Source organism: Galeopterus variegatus, unplaced genomic scaffold (genome assembly GCF_000696425.1).
Source record: "Galeopterus variegatus unplaced genomic scaffold, G_variegatus-3.0.2 Scaffold105, whole genome shotgun sequence".
NCBI classification, from domain to species: domain Eukaryota; kingdom Metazoa; phylum Chordata; class Mammalia; order Dermoptera; family Cynocephalidae; genus Galeopterus; species Galeopterus variegatus.
Window position 1 is genome coordinate 574045 of NW_007726216.1, and position 19563 is coordinate 593607.

General features: G+C 40.9%; 1 protein-coding gene across 1 annotated transcript in view; it reads right to left on the minus strand.

Moving 5' to 3' along the window:
- Positions 1 to 1650, minus strand: part of NYX (nyctalopin) — a 27217-nt gene extending 25567 nt beyond the window's left edge. Inside the window, exon 1 of the mRNA XM_008585184.1 lies at positions 1398 to 1650. Coding sequence (XP_008583406.1) covers positions 1398 to 1650 — 253 coding nt within the window. The remainder of the gene's footprint in view (positions 1 to 1397) is intronic.
- Positions 1651 to 19563: the final 17913 nt, after the last annotated feature.

Genomic DNA, 19563 nt, shown 5'->3' on the forward strand with positions numbered 1-19563 from the left:
CCCAAGGGTTCGGATCCCACATACGGACCAGTTCCCGCTCACTGGCTGAGCGAGGCGCGGGGGCAACGCCGAGGGTTGCAATCCCGTTGCTGGTCCCCGGTCCGGTACGGGGGCAACACTGAGGGTTGCGATCCGTTGCCGGACACGGAAAAAGACAAAAGACAAAAAAAAAAAAAACGAATACAATGGACTCAAAATCCCCTTGTGGTGGGAAACGCTGTTTCCTTTTCTAGAATCTACAGGGATTCACCAGGGATAATAGGATGGGGCAGGAGAATCTTACATTTACCCAGTGACTTCCAGTTCTCATTTCCAGCTTGTGTAGAATTCTGTCACCCACACAGTTTGTTTTCTCTCCACTCCATGTCAACCCTAACATGTAATAAAGCTCCCTTAAAAAAATAAACAAAAATTTTTTTAAATAATAAAATAAAATAAAATAAAATAAATCTCCCTTTTCTTGATTTCCCCAAAACACGACTCACCAAGTGCTATGGGTTGAATGTGTCCCCCAAAAGTTCATGTGTTGGAAAGTTGACCTCATTGTAACAGTGTTAAGAGGGTAGGAAATCCGATTATGGTACTTAAAAGGCGGGGCCTTTGAGAGGTGACTGGATTGTGAGGACTGTGCCCTCGTGAGTGGATCGATCCATTCATGGAGCAGTGGCTTATCAGGGAGTAGACTGGTGGCTTTATAAGGAGAGCAAGTGAGCACATCAAAGAGCTCTCTCTTGCCATCCTTGCCATGTTATACCTTTGTCACCAAGAGACTCTGTAGGGACTCCCCACCAAGAAGAAGGCCCTCACCAGATGCACCCCCTGGATCTTGGGCCTCAGCCTCCAAAACTGTTGAGAAATAAGTTTCATTTCTTTATACATTACCCAGTTTCAGGCTGGCTGCTTAGCTCAGCTGCATCGCCTCTGGTGGTGGAGTCCCCTTTGGCCTGCATGTATCTGACATACGCGGCCACACACTGGTCCACCAGAGCAAACCTCCCATTCTTGGGGCCTCTGAATGCCCGCCACGTGGCATGGGCGTTCTGGAGCTGCTGCTTCACTTTGTGCTAGTCTCCAACATTTTTTTTTTTTTTTAAGATGACCGGTAAGGGGATCTCAACCCTTGGCTTGGTGTTGTCAGCACCACGCTCAGCCAGTGAGCTAGCCGGCCATCCCTATATAGGGATCCGAACCTGTGGCCTTGGTGTTATCAGCACCGCACTCTCCCAAGTGAGCCACGGGCCGGCCCTAACTAGTCTCCAACATTTTTGTCCAACGCTCCAAACTGCTTGGTGGCCTGGCAGTTGTTGGCGCTCTCGGCATATTCCACCACCGTAAACTTGAACCCTGCATCCTAACTGAACGGAAACATCCAGGCTATGTCATCGGCAAGAGGTTACAGCCTGGGAAGTCCATGGCCATGTAGAAGGGGCACCCCTCGCTCCAGTCGGGCAGCTCCGTGATGCCGCGGGGCAGACGGAGGCGAAAGCTGTCGAGGTGCTGAGGCTGAGGAGACCGGAGGGTGGTACTCATCGGTCCTGCCCAATCTGGAGGCTTCACGTCAGATTCTTCGTGTTCTGCAAAGGTTCCTCCTGGGAGCTGCCACTCGTCAGAATTCCAAGACGACTCCTCCCCTTCCAACCGAGTGATCATGTCTGGCTTAGGGAATGGGAATTCCAGGGACAGGACAGTTTTATAATTCATCCTCATGACTTCCTGGTAAAAGGCCTTTTGTTGCTCAGTCACGACTGTCCACTCCTCATGGGGAAAATATAGGCCACCTCATCAAACAGAGCTGGCACCCATCCGCCCTCGGAGCAGGTTCCTGCCTTCTGCATATCTGCCAACCATCTTCCAGTTCCCGGCTCTGAATCTCTCCTTTTTCTTCTTCTTTCAGGGTCAAATCGAGAGGGTAGGCTGAGGACTCCATCTCTCTTTAGCCCCAAGCACTGTTCTGCCAAAATGAAGGGAATATAGGCCCACCTGGGGAGGGAGGGCTTCAGGGAAACTGCCAGGAAGTCAACTGGGTTGGTCCTAGAAGCCAACCATCGGGAGAGGCCCTGGCCCAGGATATCCACCACTTGGGTTTTCCAAATTCAAAGGCTCTGTCCATGAGCTGGTTCAGAAAATAGTCATTCTGCCTTAAGGGACTCTCCAAACCTGGGAGTCAGTGATACATAGTGAGGGTATGCCTTCAAGAAGGTGAAGAAATCTGCTGGGGCCCACCACCAGTGTACATGGAATTTATAAACGACAAGCCTCCATCATCCATAACATGAAAGGCTCCATGCGCCAGGGCTACATGCTCATCACCCTGTTGGAGTCACAGCCAGAGGCCCAGAGGCTGTGCTCAACTTGGCTTCTGGGTGTCAGGTAGACCACTTGGCCCATGGGGATGATCTGCGACTATTAAATGAAGCATTTGGGGCCGGCCCGTGGCTCACTTGGGAGAGTGCGGTGCTGATAACACCAAGGCCATGGGTTTGGATCCCATATAGGGATGGCCGGTTAGCTCACTGGCTGAGCGTGGTGCTGACAACACCAAGTCAAGGGTTAAGATCCCCTTACCGGTCATCTTTTTATAGGGATTGTAAATAAATAATGAAGCGTTTGTATTATATGTAAGTTCCAAAAAAACCCCATAATAGTAACTAGCCATCAACCATATTTCTTCCCGCCCTCCACCCTATTCCCCAGCAGGAAACCTTCACTGGGCATCTCTTGCATTCAGCCCCACCTCCAGCCACATGGCCAGGCTGTCTCCCTCTCCTTCGCCTCCTTCATTTCTCTCCCTTATCTCAAATTACCTCCCTTATCCCAAATTCCCCAATTTCTCGTTCTTTTCTCATGCTGAGCAGTAGAGCTCTCTTTGCTTCATTCCCCAGTACCCCCAGTCCTGCTATCTTCCTACAACCACAATGGCCCAGCAGTTTGCTTTGCTAGCAAAGACAGGTCTCCCCTAAGAAGATTTCTGTTCTGTGTCATTTAGGAATGCTTTGGGCAGCAATGAACAGAAAACACCATCTAATGATGTCTTAAATCAGCAAGTCTCCAACTTTTTTGGTTTCAGGACTCCTTTCCATTCTTAAAAATAATTGAGGACCCTAAAGTGCTTTTGTTTGTGAGAGTTATATCTATCAATATTTACCATGTTAGAAATTCAAATGGAAATTTTTTAAATGTGTATTTGTTAATTTATTTAAAAATATCATTAATAAGCCCAGTACATATTAATATAAATAATACGTTTTTTGAAAATTTTTCTAAAACAAAAAGAATTAGTGAGAATTACATTGTTTTACATTTTTGCACATCTCCTTTATGTCTAACTTAATAGAAGACAGCTAGATTCTCTATCTGCTTCTCCCATCAAATGAAGAGATATCAAACATCATGTAGATCTGGAAAACTCTACCATGAGCTTATGAGCGAATGAGGATGAAAAAGGCAAATAACAGGGCCGGCCCGTGGCTCACTCGGGAGAGTGTGGTGCTGATAACACCAAGGCCACGGGTTCGGGTCCTATATAGGGATGGCTGGTTAGCTCACTTCGGAGAGCGTGGTGCTGACACCACCAAGTCAAGGGTTAAGATCCCCTTACTGGTCATCTTTAAAAAAAAACAAAAAGGCAAATCACATCTTAATATTATTATGAAAATTGTTTTGTCCTTATGGGACCTCTTAAAGGGTCTTATGGATCTCCAGAACACACCTTGAAAGCCACTATCTTAAAACATAAAGACGTTTATTGTTTACTTAGGAGATCTGAGGTAGGTGGGCTCAGGGTTTGTTCAACATGTAACAATGTCACTGAGAACCCGGTGCTTTCCTACCTTCTACTCTTCCACCATTCCATGTTGGCTTCTCCTCTTTATACTTGTTGCAAGATGGCAGCCACAGCTCCAGACATTATGTCTCTAAAGTGTGTATTAAAAGGAAGGAATAAGGGGGTGTATTCAGGGAGGCCCTAACCTCCTCTTCATCTCTCTGTTTCTTATTAGGAAGAGAAACTTTTTTCCAGGAGCACTCCAGCATTCTCTCTGAACCTTATTGGCCCTGATGGACCATATGGCTATTCTTAACTGCAAATGAAGATGGGAAAGCAAGTCTCTGGCAAAGGGGAGCAAGATGGCTATGACAGCCTGAAACCAAGTCTCCTTCATCCCCTGGGGCTGGGCACATGGTTGCCCAAACAACATCAGGGTTCTGTTAGCCATGTAAATAATGAATTGGCTGTGTGTAAGCAACAAGCAGTGCTACCATCAGCTCTCAAATAAATATTTCTCCTGCTACCCCTTTACCCACAATAAGGAAGCAGAATGTGCAATTGACCATTGGCAGAGCCTCAACCAAGAGGCTTGGATTTCTAGTAAAAATTGTCTCATAGGAATCTCTGATCAACTTGATCCACCAAGTTTGGTGAAAGTGCAGAAAAGCAGTGTCATTTTTCAAACATTAAATTAAACATGGAAATCCTTCATCATATAGATCTCCAAGGCCATCTCTAAGGTCATTTTATGAATATCCTCTCAGAAATGAGTTCTCTGTGGTTTTTCTTGGATGTAGGATTTTTATGGAAACAACACAACTCTGCACTAAAGATTATCATAAAGATTAAAGAATATCATTTAAAAAATCATTTAACTTAAGTGAATTATCAAGCAAAGCTATAATAATAGCATACAACACAAAAAATAAATAAAATAAAGTAAATTGTGTATCTACAATAAGATTTTTTCCAGCCAATTTTTTTCTAACCAAACTCAAGAAATTGAACAGAAAGGAAAACAGGATGAAGCTTAGGTTAGTGCCTAAAATTAATGACTTACAGTTATGAACTATTCTTAGAGATGCCAAAGAACAAAATTTCAACAAATTGAGTTTTAAAGATCTGATTGGCTTTTATTAGCAATTCACTAAATGAATAGCATCCTGTCTGCAAAATAGAAGGAATTCCACTGGGCATGGCAAAAGGATCAGCTTTTGTAAGGCAGCCCCAGCAGGAAGGAGGAAACAGCATGGTGCAAAAAAGCAGATTGGATAACATCAGGTTGTTTCAGGTTACTTTCCCTGTAGAGGTTAAAGCAGAGGGGATGTCTCACTCTGTTTTGTTGAGACTGGGTAATTTATAAAGAATAGAAATTTATTCTCTCATTGTTCTGGAGGCTGGGAAATCCAACATCAAGTCACCAGCATCTGGTGGGGGCTTTCTTGCTGCGTCCCACAGGCAGAAGGCAGAAGGGCAGGAGAAAGAGAACCCAGTCCTGCAGGCCTTTTTTTTATAGTGGCATTAATCCATTCATGAGGGCAGAGCCCTTGTGACCTAAACACCTCCCATTAGGCCCCACCTCCCAACACCGTTGCTCTGGGGATTCAGTTTCCAACACATGAATTTTGGGGGACACATTAAGACCATAGCAAGAGATTTCCTTATTGTGGCAGCTCAGATTGACTGGGTCACTTTTGATTGGTTGCTGTGAATTTCCTGTTTTTTGTTTGTTTGTTTGTTTGTTTTTCAGAAAACTGGCCTGTTTGGGGATTTGGCTATCATCTTTCTCCTGATTTCTCAGGAGATCAGATCTTATAAGTAAACAGCTTAGGTTTCAGTTTGGTGACATGGAAACAGCATGAATGACTCCATTTTGGGTTGGTCGGTTGGGGAGGAGCTCAGTCCAAATCAGTGACCTCCCACAAATTTTATTTAACAGAAGTGACTTTCAAATTGATATTTCACTGCCAGCAGCCAATTAAACAATGGCAATGTAATCACTTACACAATTTCAGTGTTACTAAGACAAATTTTCTCCCTGAAGCCCACATACATACATACATACATACATACATAGAGGCACCATGATATTTAAAATAAATAAATAAATAAATAAAACTTCTAACTCATCTGTAGTGGATTGAATTATGTTCCCCCAAAACTCACTGAAGCTTGAATTGTGTCCCCCAAGTTTCATGTATTAGAAATTTAGCCCCCACTGTGACTGTTAAGAGGGTGGGAAATCCTATTATGGTAATTGAAAGGTGGAGCCTTAAATAGGTGATTGGACTGTAGGGCCATGCAGCAGTGAATGGATTAATAATGGTGGGCAGGGGCGCGGTTCTGAGGGCTTTAAAAAGAGAGTGAATGAGGAGATTCTTCTCTGCTCTCTTTGCTCCGCCATTTCACAATGTGATACCCTGTGTCACTGAAGTCACCACCAAGACCCTCACCTGATGCGTTCCCTGCACCTCAGACTTCCTAGCCTCTGAAACTGTAAGCAATAAACTTCATTTTCCTACAAAGTACCCCATTCCATGTATTTTATTATAAGCAACATAATGAACTAATACATTATCTCTATAATAAATTCAGTAAACAGCTAAATAGGACTACTTATTACAGGCTTCAACATAGGTGAAGGGCAAAATGCCAGAGCCAATTCCCATAAACGTCGTGCAACAACTGCCCACCCTGGTGTGGCACACACATAGCTCTTCAATGATCTGGATTAACCCAAAAGTAAAATTTCAAGACAATGGAGGTCAGCAAATAGCAAGATGCGAATGAGAGATCAGTACATTCTAACATTAACAAAGGACAAGTTTGATGAGAAGTAAAATAAATCAGTAAGTATTTTGAGAAGTAATTGGTATAGGTTGAATTTCATTAAGAATATCTACCAATCATAGCTGATGGGGGGGCGGGACGGGGAATAAATTTTTAAAAACTAGACTTTTAACATCCCCACATGAGAATTCAAAGTATCCTAGGTTAATAATAGAAGTAAATACTAGAAGGAAACAGTTGTGTAAAAGCCTAATAAATTGAAAATGTTAGAAAAACAGATTAATGAAGTTTATCTTCTGATGTAATTCAAAAGGAAACAAAGAGTGAAAGTACCCTACATAAATTCCATGAAATGAAAGGGAGAGAGCAAATAAAAATTAAAATAAACTTAAAAGGAAATAGGGTAAAAAAAAAAAAGGGCCGGCCCGGTGGCGCACTGCTACAGTGCGCCGCTTGGGAAGCGCGGCGGCGCTCCCGCCGAGGGTTCGGATCCCATATACAGACCGGCCGCTCACCGGCTGAGCGAGGTGTGGGAGCAACACCATGGGTTGCGATCCCGTTGCCGGTCCCAGTCTGGTATGGGCGCGACACTGAGGGTTGCGATCCGTTGCCGGTCACGAAAAAAGACAAAAAGGAAAAAAAAAAAAAAAAAGGAAATAGGGTATGGTAAAATTTTGTAAATGAAAGCATTAAATGTTAACAAGCTGAGCTCTCCTATAAAAAGAAGATAGTTTACTGATTGTTAAAAAAAAGCAAAATTTAACAATGTGTTACCCACAAGAGCCACACAAACCAAGAGGATATTCCTATGTGAACAGAAGAAAAGCTGGGATTACTATTTTGGTGGCAGATAAAGCAGATGTCATAGCAAAGGGCAGTAAAATAAATAAGGTCATTACATAATGGTCAACTGTATATTAAATTATGAAAATCAGAAGACACTGAATGTATAGGACCAGCCCATGGCTCACTTGGGAGAGCGTGGTGCTGACAACACCAAGTCAAGGGCTAAGATCCCCTTACCGGTCATCTTTAAAAAACAAAAAAAGAAGACACTAAATGTACAAGTTACAAAAACCATTGTAACAAAGTCCATAAAAGAAAATGAACAAAAAGGCAAGAAGAAATAAAGGCAAATATTGTTTTAAGGCATATACTGTTTTAATTGGAACCCTCAACTTTCCATTTCTAGAAATAATAGACAAAAAAAAATTGGAAAATACTATATGATTGAATAATTCATTTAATAAAAATTTTTCAGGGCTTACTAGGTTCCAGGGCCTGTGATACATGCTAGAAGCTAATTCCATAAACAATATGAGTTTAACAGACATATGAAAAGATTAAAGTTGGAACAAGTTAATATATTCTCTTTTCAAGTGATGTAGATCATACCATCTGCCAACAAATAAACATAAAAAACTAAGATACTATACTGAACAATAAAGACTCATTCTTTCATTAGTTTAGCACACATTAATGAGTTTATTCAACATATTAGCTTGTTTGGTATTCACAGAAAGGCAGAAATACCATCTATCAAATAGTCAAACCACAAGGCAATAATATTCAAAAAATAAAAACAAAATAAGATGCCAATCATATAGGAATGCTTTGAAACACTTGAACACTCTCTTTGGTAGTGTCTGGGTTACACAGGAAATCCAGAACACATGTAGTGGACATCTGTTGTTTTTGTCCAGCCCTTTCTCTTCCCCCTTCTTCTGGTAACAGAAGCTATCTTTTTCCTTGGGGAACTACCCCTCCCCTACTCTGCATGACTCTGGTGGAAGTGTCAATCCACTGGTTCTGTGATGAGGTGACCCAGACGGCCAGAGTAATTGTCCTAGAATGGACATGTAATCCAAGCAGGCCAATCAGAGCCCTTTTCAAAGACTGATGGCCCCTGGGGGAGAGAGAGTCAGTAAATTTCTCCAAGATTCTGAGGTTTAATGAAGACATAAACTTAGTGACACTGGTGACCATTCAATTACCAAGTGAAGAGAACCTACCTGACATTGAAACCCACACAAAGAAAAGAACCAAGATATGGGAGTGAAAGGGCCAGAGTCCTAGTGATATCACCAGACCCCTGGATCCAGCCATACCTAAAGCTAGCTCAGTTACTAGGGCCAAGAAATTCCCCCCCCCCCACTTTTAAAAATTATGGTACAATATATAAAACATAAAATGTACCATTTTAATCCTTTTTTAAGAGTACAATTCAGTGACATTAGGTACACTCACATTGTTGTGCAACTATCAACACTATCCTCCAGAACTTTTCCATCATTTCAAACTGAAACTCTATACCTATTAAACAATTGCCCCCCATTCCTTCCTTCCCCAAGAAATTCCTTTCTGAATTTAAACTGTTTTGAGTTAGATTTTTGTACCTTGTAATCAAGAGTCAACTAATACAACTTTATAGAAGAATATTCTTTAAACAATGAAAACATAATACACATATACAGTTATTATATGTAACAAGAACTATAAAAATATTCATACTCTTCAACACAGTAATTTTATTCTGGGGAATATAATCCAAAGAACTCCACCCACCCACCCACCACCCCCCACACACGCACAAACACTATATTGAACAAAAGCATTCACAGCAGGCTATTAGTAATGAATTATGAAAACAACATGATATGCTGCAATATGAGTGACAACTAAGCAAAAAATTTTAATGACGTATGTGGACCATGTAAAAACATGAAAATGTTCATATAAAATAATGTAATATGCAAAAAGCAAGAGAAATAGCAGACATGCACTGATTGTAAGTATATAGGGATGAAAGACCTGAATGCACACTTCACAAAAGAGGGTGTTCAAATGGCCGATAAGCCCATGTAAAGTTGCTCAATGTCATTAATCATCAGGGAATTGCAAACTAAAACCATAATGAAATACCATTTCACACCCACCAGAATGGCTCAAATAAAAAAGAAAATACCAAGTGTTGGCAAAGATATAGAATAATCAGAACTCCCATAGACTGCTGCTGGCAGCATAAATTGGCACAGTCAAATTGGAAGTCTGACAGTCTATTCCACTCCTAGGCATACACCCAAGAGAAATTTCTGTACTCAGATGTTTATAGCAGCACCGTTCCTGATAGCCCCACTACTTGAAAACTACTTGAATGCACATCAGCAGTTGAATGGATCAATAATTTTATGGGTTTTCACACAATGGAGTACACAGGGTCAGTGACCTATGGCCTGCAGGCCAAATCCAGCCCACTGCCTGTTTTTTGTAAATAAAGTTTTATTGAGACATGGTCACATTCATTTGTTTATGTATTTTCTGTGACTGCTTTCATATATAGCAATGAGAATGAATGATCTACAACTACATGCAACAAATGAGTGAATCTCACAGATTGCTGAGTGGAAAATAGCCAGACCCAAAAGAGTACACATCGATCCTATTTACATAAAGTACAAAACCAGGACAGTGGTTACCCTTGGAGTGGAAGTGTCTGAAGTAGGGCATGGTGGGGGCTTCTGGGACAATGGTAATGTTCTGTTTCTTGTTCTGGATGCGTTTGTGAGCATTAACCGAGCTATATGCTTTGGATATGTGTCCTTTTTTATACATATGTTTTACTTCAATAAAAAGTGTAAAAAGACAACGACTGAAAGTGGAAAATTTTGAAAAAACTACATGCACTAAATGCAAAATACTATCTTAGATTGGATCCTGGAACAAAAAACGACATTAGTGGAAAAACTGGGGAAATCTGAACGAAGTTTGTAGTTTAGTTAATAGGAATGTGCCAATTGTTGGTACCTTAATTTTGACAAATGTGCCACATACATTTTGCAAGATGCTAAAATTAGGGGAAGCTCAATGGAGCTCTGTGCTATCTTTACAACTTCTCTGTAAATCCGAAGTTATTCCAAAATAAATATATATATAATAAATATATATATATAGCTAGCAGCAGTTCACAAATGTTCTGGTCTCAGGGCCCCTTTACGTTCTTAAAAATTATTGAGGACTCCAAAGAACTTTTGTTTATATGGGCTGTATCTATCAATATTTACTACACTAGAAATTAAAACTGAGAAATTTTTGAAAATATATTCATTAATTCATTTAAAAAAAGAATAGTAAGCCCATTACATATTAACATAAATAGTATATTTTGGGGGCCGGCCCGTGGCTCACTGGGGAGAGTGCGGTGCTGATAACACCAAGGCCATGGGTTCGGATCCCATAGAGGGATGGCTGGTTAGCTCACTGGGTGAGCGTGGTGCTGACAACACCAAGTGAAGGGTTGAGATCCCCTTACCGGTCATCTTTAAAAAAAAAATAATAATAATATATTTTTATGAACAATGACTATATTCTCCAAAACAAAAAAATTAGCAAGCAGAGTGGCATTGTTTTATATTTTTGCAAATCTCGCATTCCTGGCTTAATAGAAAACAGCTGGATTCTCTATGGGCTTCTCCCTCCGATCTATTGTGATAGCAAAAATCATGTAGCCCCTGGAAAACTCCACCGTCCACTCATGGGAGAATGACAGTGAAAAAGGCAAACAATATCTTAGTAGTAGTACGGAAGTTGTTTTAACCTCCTGGGGTGTGGAAAGGGTCTCGGGGTCCCCAAAGGTCCCTGAACCTTTCTGCCTCTCTCCTCCCTCGCCACACAGGGTAGGGTTACACTTTCCTACCCCCCTTTAGAACCACTGGTATATAGAAATGGATTAAACAATAAGTTTGTATTTCATTCAATTCTTTGACCTATAAAATTGCTTAAACTAGATTTTTTTTTGGTAAATATTAAAAACAAAACAAAGTCTCCTGCAGGAAGCTAATTAAGCATCTCTGCCAAGAGGCCAACAGCTCCTGTTAGAATTGTGTTTCTGCATCTCGCCTGCAATAGAAAGAGGCTGCTGTTCTGGTTGCCAAGGACGCCCTGTCCCCGCTGGAAAGCCCCGGTCACCACTCAGGGTTTCAGTGGATGTCAATGCAGGGGGTTTTAACGCAACGTTAAGCGGCTGACGCTGAGGTCACGCAAGGGAAGAGAGTGCAGCCTGCTCGGATTTTATTCAGGAGCTCATGCCAGGGCTTTGGGTTCCCGGGCTTCAGTGCACGAATGTGCCCAGGCCTGCACCAGGGAGCCGCTGCCAACAGGGCGCTGCCGGGCGGGGACAACACAGGCGCCCGCCAGCCTGCCCTGGCTCTGCACGGCGCTGCCAGCACCAACCGGCCAAGGGCCACCTTCTTTCCATTTGTTTATTCTTTATATTAACTAGATTTGGTTTTGAACTTTTTATGAAGTGTAACCTGTATATGGAAAAGTGCACATATCATAAGATACAGCTCCACGAATTTCCACAAAGTGAGCACACCCGAGTGTCCCTCACCCCAGAAGTTCCCTGGGACCTCCTTCCCAGCCAAATCCCACCTTGCCTACTAGATAACTACAATCCTGACTTCTAACACCACAAGTTCGTCTTGCCAGTTTCTATACTTTACGTAAATGGAATAAACAGTACATGTACTTTGTGTGTGGCTGCTCTTACTCAATGTTATATCGGTGTGGTTTTGCATGTTGCTAACATGTAGTTCATTCATTCTCGTTGCTGGACAGTGAGTTTCCATTGCATGAATTCCACCATGTGATTGATTCATATCCATATGATCCCATACTCATATGATACAGTCTTCCATGACATGATACTGTTGCATGAATATACCACAATTTGTTTGTCCATTCTCCTACAGATGGACACCCAGGCTATTTCCAGTTTGGGGCTACTATGAGTAAGGCTTCTATGAACATTCTCATAGAAATCTTTTTGTGGAAACATTAGCTGGTTTGTTGTTGTTGTTGTTGTTGTTTTTCTTTTTGGCTTTTTTTTTTTTTTTTTAGCTTTTTTGTTTGTTTGTTTTCTTTTCTTTTTAAAGATGACCAGTAAGGGGATCTTAACCCTTGACTTGGTGTTGTCAGCACCACGCTCTCCCAAGTGAGCCACGGGCCGGCCCCTAAACATTAGCTAGTTTTAAATGTAAACTTACCATGGTCATGACTTAAAAAAAAATCTGGGTCTGGCCAGTTAGCTTAGTTGGTTAGAGCGTGGTGCTGGAAACACCAAGGTCCAGGGTTCCATCCCTGAACCAGCCAGCTGCCAAAAAAAAAAAAAAAAAGCAAACAGTACAGAAGGTCATGATGTGAAAAGTAGACATTGCCTTCCCCTTCTCTGCCTCCTTTCAACTCTTTTGTTGTAAGCCCTGTTAAGTTTCTCATGAATCCTTCCAGATTTGCACGTACACACAAATGACATCACTCCTTTTGCACTTAGGTTTTTTTTTATTTAACAATTATCTTGGAAATTATATTAGTCAGGATAGGCTAGAATATACCGAGGTAATGAAAGGCATCCACAATCTCAGTGGTTTAAAACTGCAAATGTCTGTTTCCCTCATACTACATATCCAGCCCAGACAGATAAGAGGACCATGCTCACCAGAGTCCCTCCGAAACCCAGGCACCATCTCAACATTTGTGTGCACAATCACTGGACCAGGAAGAAGGGGACGTCACGAACCAGCACTTAAGTGTTCAACAAAAAGGGACATAGGTCACTTCTGCTCAGATATCACTGCCCGTAAACCACGTGGCCACACCTATCTTCAAAGGGGGTGAAAAAATGCAACCCTACCCTGTGTGGGAAGGGAGAAGAGAGGCAGAACATTCAGGAACAGCTTTAATAATGACAGCCTCTGAGATCTTATCACATAGTTCCCAAAGATCTAGCTCACTGTACCACAGGAAAGATGCACTGTAAATTACTTAACCAATTCCTACCATCGGACAATACAAGCAATGCTACAGTGAACGTCCTTTTACATTGATCTTTACCTATTTGCTTCAGTATATCTGTAGGAAAAATTCCTTGAAGTAGAATCGCTTGGTCAAAGAGTTTGTACATTTTTTAGTTGTGCTAAATATTGCTGAATTGTTAGTTATTGTTAAACTGTCTCCTTAAGGAGTTGCCAATTTGCATGCATACTGAGAGTGAGACTTTCTATTTCCATCATGTCTTGGTTTTATATAACTTTTAATTCTTTGACCATTAGATAAACTAAAATAGTTGTTTTAAGTTGCATTTCTTTAATTAGGAATTATGTCTAGTGTCTCATGACATGTTTATTAGCCACTTATATTTCTTTTTTTTGTAAACTACCTGTCCCTGACCTTTGCCCATTTTCTGTTACTGGTCCTTTTTCTCATTGATTAGTGAGAGCTCTTTGTATATTTAGGAACAAGCCTATAGTCTCCTGTGTGTATTTCAAAGTTTTTTGTTTTTGCTTTGTTTTTGTTTTGGTCTGTACTTATCTTTTGTCTTTAGTTACAGTATTTTTGTTCACACAGACTTTTTAAATTTTATATGACCAAAACTACCAGTTTTTTGCTTTGTGGGTCTGGCTTTTAGAATTTATTTTTAAAGCCTTTTCCCAAACAAAAAAAAATTTTTTTAAATCACCTGTTTCTTTCTAAAACTTTTCTATTCCTTACTCTTGGGGGTAGTTCCCTCCCTGCAAAGGATAGGGTTGGGATTACTAAAACTAAGTTTCTTACAGAAAGGGGGTGGATAAACATTGAACTAAAATCTTAGATTATCTTGCATGTCAGTTGCACCCAGACACATGCAGGTTGGGCTTTAAAACTCTTTTTCTAAATTCACTCAATTTTTTTCTCCAGGAAAACATCATTACTTGCCTAATTACAGAGATTTCACTTGGAAAAAAATTGATGTGGGTCAGCAGGAGCTGTTTCTGCCTCTTTTTCAAGCCTTGCTTCCTGTACACAGACACCATAATTATAGGTGGATTCAGTTGAGCTGATGTAACAACCAAGTGAATGCCACAAAACTGGCAAGATGAAAGGAAGATCAAGAAAATTGAGCATGACTACTTTGTATTCCCCTTTTTCTAAGACTGGGAACTTCAGAAATCCACAATCTAAAAGCATATGACATCTAAATTTAAGTAAAAGAAGCAAGAGGGGATGGAACTGTATATTCTCACTTGTAAAAATGACACAGCTTTCTGGTTTAAACTTTAGCAATAGTTGGCTCATTGAATTGGGTAAGGTGAAATCTAGGACTCTTCATTTTTGTTTTCATTCAATGTGTCTCTTAAGCACAGACTTATATGTACAATCCATCTTATTTGGATGTTTCTTTAATCTCCATATGCAGACACTTGAAAATCTAGAGTCTTCCTAGCAAAATCCTTGCATATATGCACTGGAATACACGTGCAAAAGCAGTCATGTTAGCATTATTTATAAGTGCTCCAAACCAGAAACATCCCAACTGTCCATCGACAGCAGAAAGGATAAGTAAATTATGTAATACCCATACCATGGAATACTAGAAAACAACGAGACCTGTATGTCACAACATATAGTATTTAGCCCCTCCCCCTGAAAAACAAAACAAAACAAAAATACAGTATGATTTATTTCTCTAAAGTTCAAATACAGGCAAAGGTAATCACATTGTTTTAGAATGCACACAAGTGGTTAAAGAATAAAGAGAAGCAAAGAAATGATTACCATAAAGTCAGGAGAGGGATTTTTTTCTAGAAGACAGAGACTACAATCAGGAGGGACACCCAGGGGACTTCCAGCGTGTGGGCAATGCTCTATTTCTTGATCTGGATGTTGTTGATGTGGGTGTTCACTTTAGAAACATTTGTTGAACCACACATGGAAGTTTTAGGCACTTTTCTGTTTTTTACTTTACAATAAAAAAGCTTTAAAAAAAACACTCTAGCAGGTTCCATGAAGTTAAATTACAGTAAGAATTCTCAGTAGATTAGGGTGGACTGTGGGCAGATCTGTTCCTTACATTTGAGGAATCTGGGTGGGGTTGCCAGATAAGTCAAGGACACCCAGAAAATTTGAATTTCAGATCAGCAACAAATAATTTTTTAGTATATTTCAAATACTGCATGGAACATACTTATACTAAAAAATTCGTTGTGGATTTGAAATTCAAATTTAGGGGCTGGCTGGTTAGCTCAGTTGGTTAGAACACAGCCTTATAACACCAAGGTCATGCATTCGGATTCCTGTACAGGCCAGCCTCAAAAAAAAAAAATTAACTGGACATTTGTATTTTTATTTGCTAAATCTGGCAACTGTAAACTGTCTAGAACAGGAGTACAAAAGGAGGTCCCTATACCATATGTATAAAGGCTTTAAGTTACACACCAAACTAAAAAATGCTTCAATAAAACATGTTCTAGTCGCTCATCTTGACAAATATACCTCCATACTGACAAAACTGATAAATATATATGGAAAGCTATCATGTGTTATATGGCTGAAGGGCAGTAAAATATCAAAGCCTACCGGAATCAGTTATATTTGTGGGTGTCTGTGTATTCTGTGAGTTTGAACGAGTAATAAAGACATAAATAATTCATATATTAGCATATATATTCCATAAAATTTATTTTATTGCCTTTGTTTTGCAAAATCACAAAATTATATTACTAAAATAATTTCACATAATTTGTGTTCTAGTCACAGTAATTATCTAAAAGATTTTAAAATAATGGGCTGGCCCGTGGCTCACTTGGAAGAGCGTGGTGCTGACAACACCAAGTCAAGGGTTAAGATCCCCTTACTGGTCATCTTTTTAAATAAATAAATAAATAAATAAATAAAAGATTTTAAAATAAGATGGAAATTGCATTAAAATTATACACATTTTTTTTTTTTTAAAAGATGACCAGTAAGGGGATCTTAACCCTTGACTTAGTGTTGTCAGCACCACGCTCTCCCAAGTGAGCCACAGGCCGGCCCCTAAAATTGTACACATTTTTAATACATGTACATCAAAAGTCTAAATTAAAGCAGGTAGTAAAAATAAAAATATTTAAATTTTTCATATATTTCAAAAGTATTGTCCTTTGGAAATATACAAAATTATGTATTAAAATTAAATAGTAGTGGAGGGAGGGGGGAATGGAGAGTTAGTGTTTAATGGGTTCAGAGTTTCAGGTTTGCTAAATGAAAGAGTTCTGGAGATGGATGGTGGTGATGGTTTTGCATAACAACGTGAATGTACTTAATACTGCTGAACTGTACACTTAACATAGTTAAGATGGTAAATCTTGTTATGTGTATTTTGCCACAATACAATTTTTAAAATTAAATGGCAAATGCAATCCACAGATATCAAATTTTTATCTATATTACTAAATAAAGCTGACATTTTTTTTTGTCTTTTTCGTGACCGGTAAGGGGATCGCAGCCCTTGGTGTGGTGTCATCCGCACCGCGCTCAGCCAGTGAGTGCACCAGCCAGTCCTATATAGGATCCCAACCCGCAGCGTCGCTGGGCTCCCAGCGCCGCACTCTCCCGAGTGCGCCACAGGGCCGGCCCTAAAGCTGACATTTTAAATTTATTTTTTGAAAATTGAATTCATTCTTTTAAATATTTTGTAATAGCAGAACAATATAAAAACAACTGGTATCACATTTCACACATTAGGTTCAGACCTACATGTATACCAAATTAAGAGTAATATAAACGTTGTTTGATATTACTGAATACTCCTAAGTGGCCATGTTGTGAAAATTGCTCCCATTCGTGAGTACCTCCACAACCATGAATTGAGATTCAAGCAGGAAAATAAATCCTCAGAACCACTGGGAGAACCCCTAACATTCAGGGATTCTGAGAGGAAAGATTTGACAAGGTCAATGATGTCCTTTCTCTTACCAAGCACTTCAGTCTCTTAAATCCTCCTCACACTCTGAAGAACTGTCCACCTCTGGCGTCTTCAGCAGCAGAGCCCGCAAATCTCCACATCATCTGGCCATGGTCAACTTTTGCTTGAAGGACATAGGACTAGACCTGTAGAGAAGTGTTTCCCCGGGGCCTGAACACTGTCAAGTCACGGGAGCAGATGTTCAAGGTCACAAGCCTGATTGTGCCAACACCAGCTAGCTGATCCTGAGCCAAGAGGTGCCCATGTGTTTGTCAAGAAATGCATTTTTAGGCAGTCTGGTTAGCTCAGTTGGTCAGAGCGCAATGTCAATAACACCAAGCTCAAGGGTTTGGATCCCCGTACCACCCAGCTGCCAAAAAAAAAAGATATGTGTTTTTGTTTGTGTTTGTGACATGGGGGACCCGCTGAAAAGCAGGGCCTGGCCTCTTGCCCAGATCTAAGGGTGGTACTAGCTGTAAGAATCCGATCATATCAAAATGAATTCAAGAAGCAAGTAATCATCTAGAACTTTGGTGACGGTAAGTTTGACAAGCTTTACCCCAGTTCTACAAACATGAGAAAACGACAGTGCTTTTGTAGGAAGTGCCATCATGGCTACAGTTGGATGTCAACCAGGAAACAGCTAGTGCTGACCACCCGGTCCAAAGCCTGCAGGTAGGTAGCAAGGTGCTGGTCCCCAAGGCCTTCATCTTCTCCTTCCTACCACCAGGTAGGGACAGAGAGGGGGCTGCTGCTTCTACAATTGCTAACCTTGGCCTGACTGGGTGACACCATTTTCCACCCTCGACAGAAGAGACCGTTTCTCTTCAATTTGGGGCCATTTTACTAAATATGAAGGTTTAGAATGCCGAGGCGGGGGGCTTGGCAGCTGGCCAGGAGGGAGCACTAGGCCTGGACTGACCTTTGTCCTTTGGCTAGTTGCGCGCCTGCCCTTTGAGCTCTGCACTCTATTCTATTTCAGCAGCTGGCAGGTTCTCTGCTTCACTAAGGTGTACCTCGGCACAGCACTTGCCCCCACCCCCATGCTTAGGGGGATTCTAGAACCCTCTCTGAGCAAGAAGCCAAGCAATGCAAAATCTGCAGAGGACGTCCCACTTAGGGCGGAAGGCTGCTTGTCTTCTACCCCGTGAATCTGTGAATAAGGCTGATTTCGATTATTCTTCATTCTCACGGAGGCCTTTTAAAATGTATATTTGAACAAATATTGATGTATTTGTATGCCACAAAAACCCATCTCAAAAAGTATTCCATTTCATTGTAATAGTTACTAATTACCCATTTAAAATATGGTTTGTTGCATAAGCTTGTGTATAAGATATTGAAATTGTTTCATAGGTAGTGAGACTTACGTGTATGACAAAATACGCTAACCCCAAATCAGTTCAGAGTTAAGTCCACCTCCTGCTGCTGCCTCGGACCATGCCCAGCCTTCATCCATTTGGCTCCAGCCTACAGATCTCTGTGGACTTTTTAGGAGAGAACTTTAAATGTTTTCTTTCAGAGAATGAAAGCTTTGCAACTGTAACCTCAGCTTCCAGAACGGTGCCTGTCATCAAGTAGGTGCTCAGTAAATAGTCACTGAATGACCAAATGAATTCTCTTAAAATTTATTGGGGTTGGGCCGGCCCGTGGCTCACTCGGGAGAGTGTGGTGCTGATAACACCAAGGCCCCGGGTTCGGATCCCATATAGGGATGGCCAGTTAGCTCACTGGCTGAGCGTCGTGCTGACAACACCAAGTCAAGGGTTAAGATCCCCTTACCGGTCATCTTTTAAAAAAAAAAAATTTTATTGGGGTTTATACGAATCAGACTCCTGAACAAGAACAATTACATCCTGCTCAGCAACACAAGTTTGTCTTTCTTTTCTTTATAGCTCTTTTTCAGATTATAAAAATAATTTGGAAAATTGGAAAATGTAAAAAAAGCAGAGAATTTGGAAGCGATAGAAAAATATGAAGAAAAGAAATCCTAATATCTTAACACACTCCAGGCTACTGCACACAGTAGAAGGTTTTTAGGATTGTAATGAATCGAGTAATCTGTGCTCATAATAGAAATATTAGAAATAGAAGGCCGGCCCGTGGCTCACTCGGTAGAGTGCGGTGCTGATAACACCAAGGCCACAGGTTCGGATCCTATATAGGGATGGCCGGTTTGCTCACTGGCTGAGCGTGGTGCTGACAACACCAAGCCAAGGGTTGAGATCCCCTTACTGGTCATCTTTAAAAA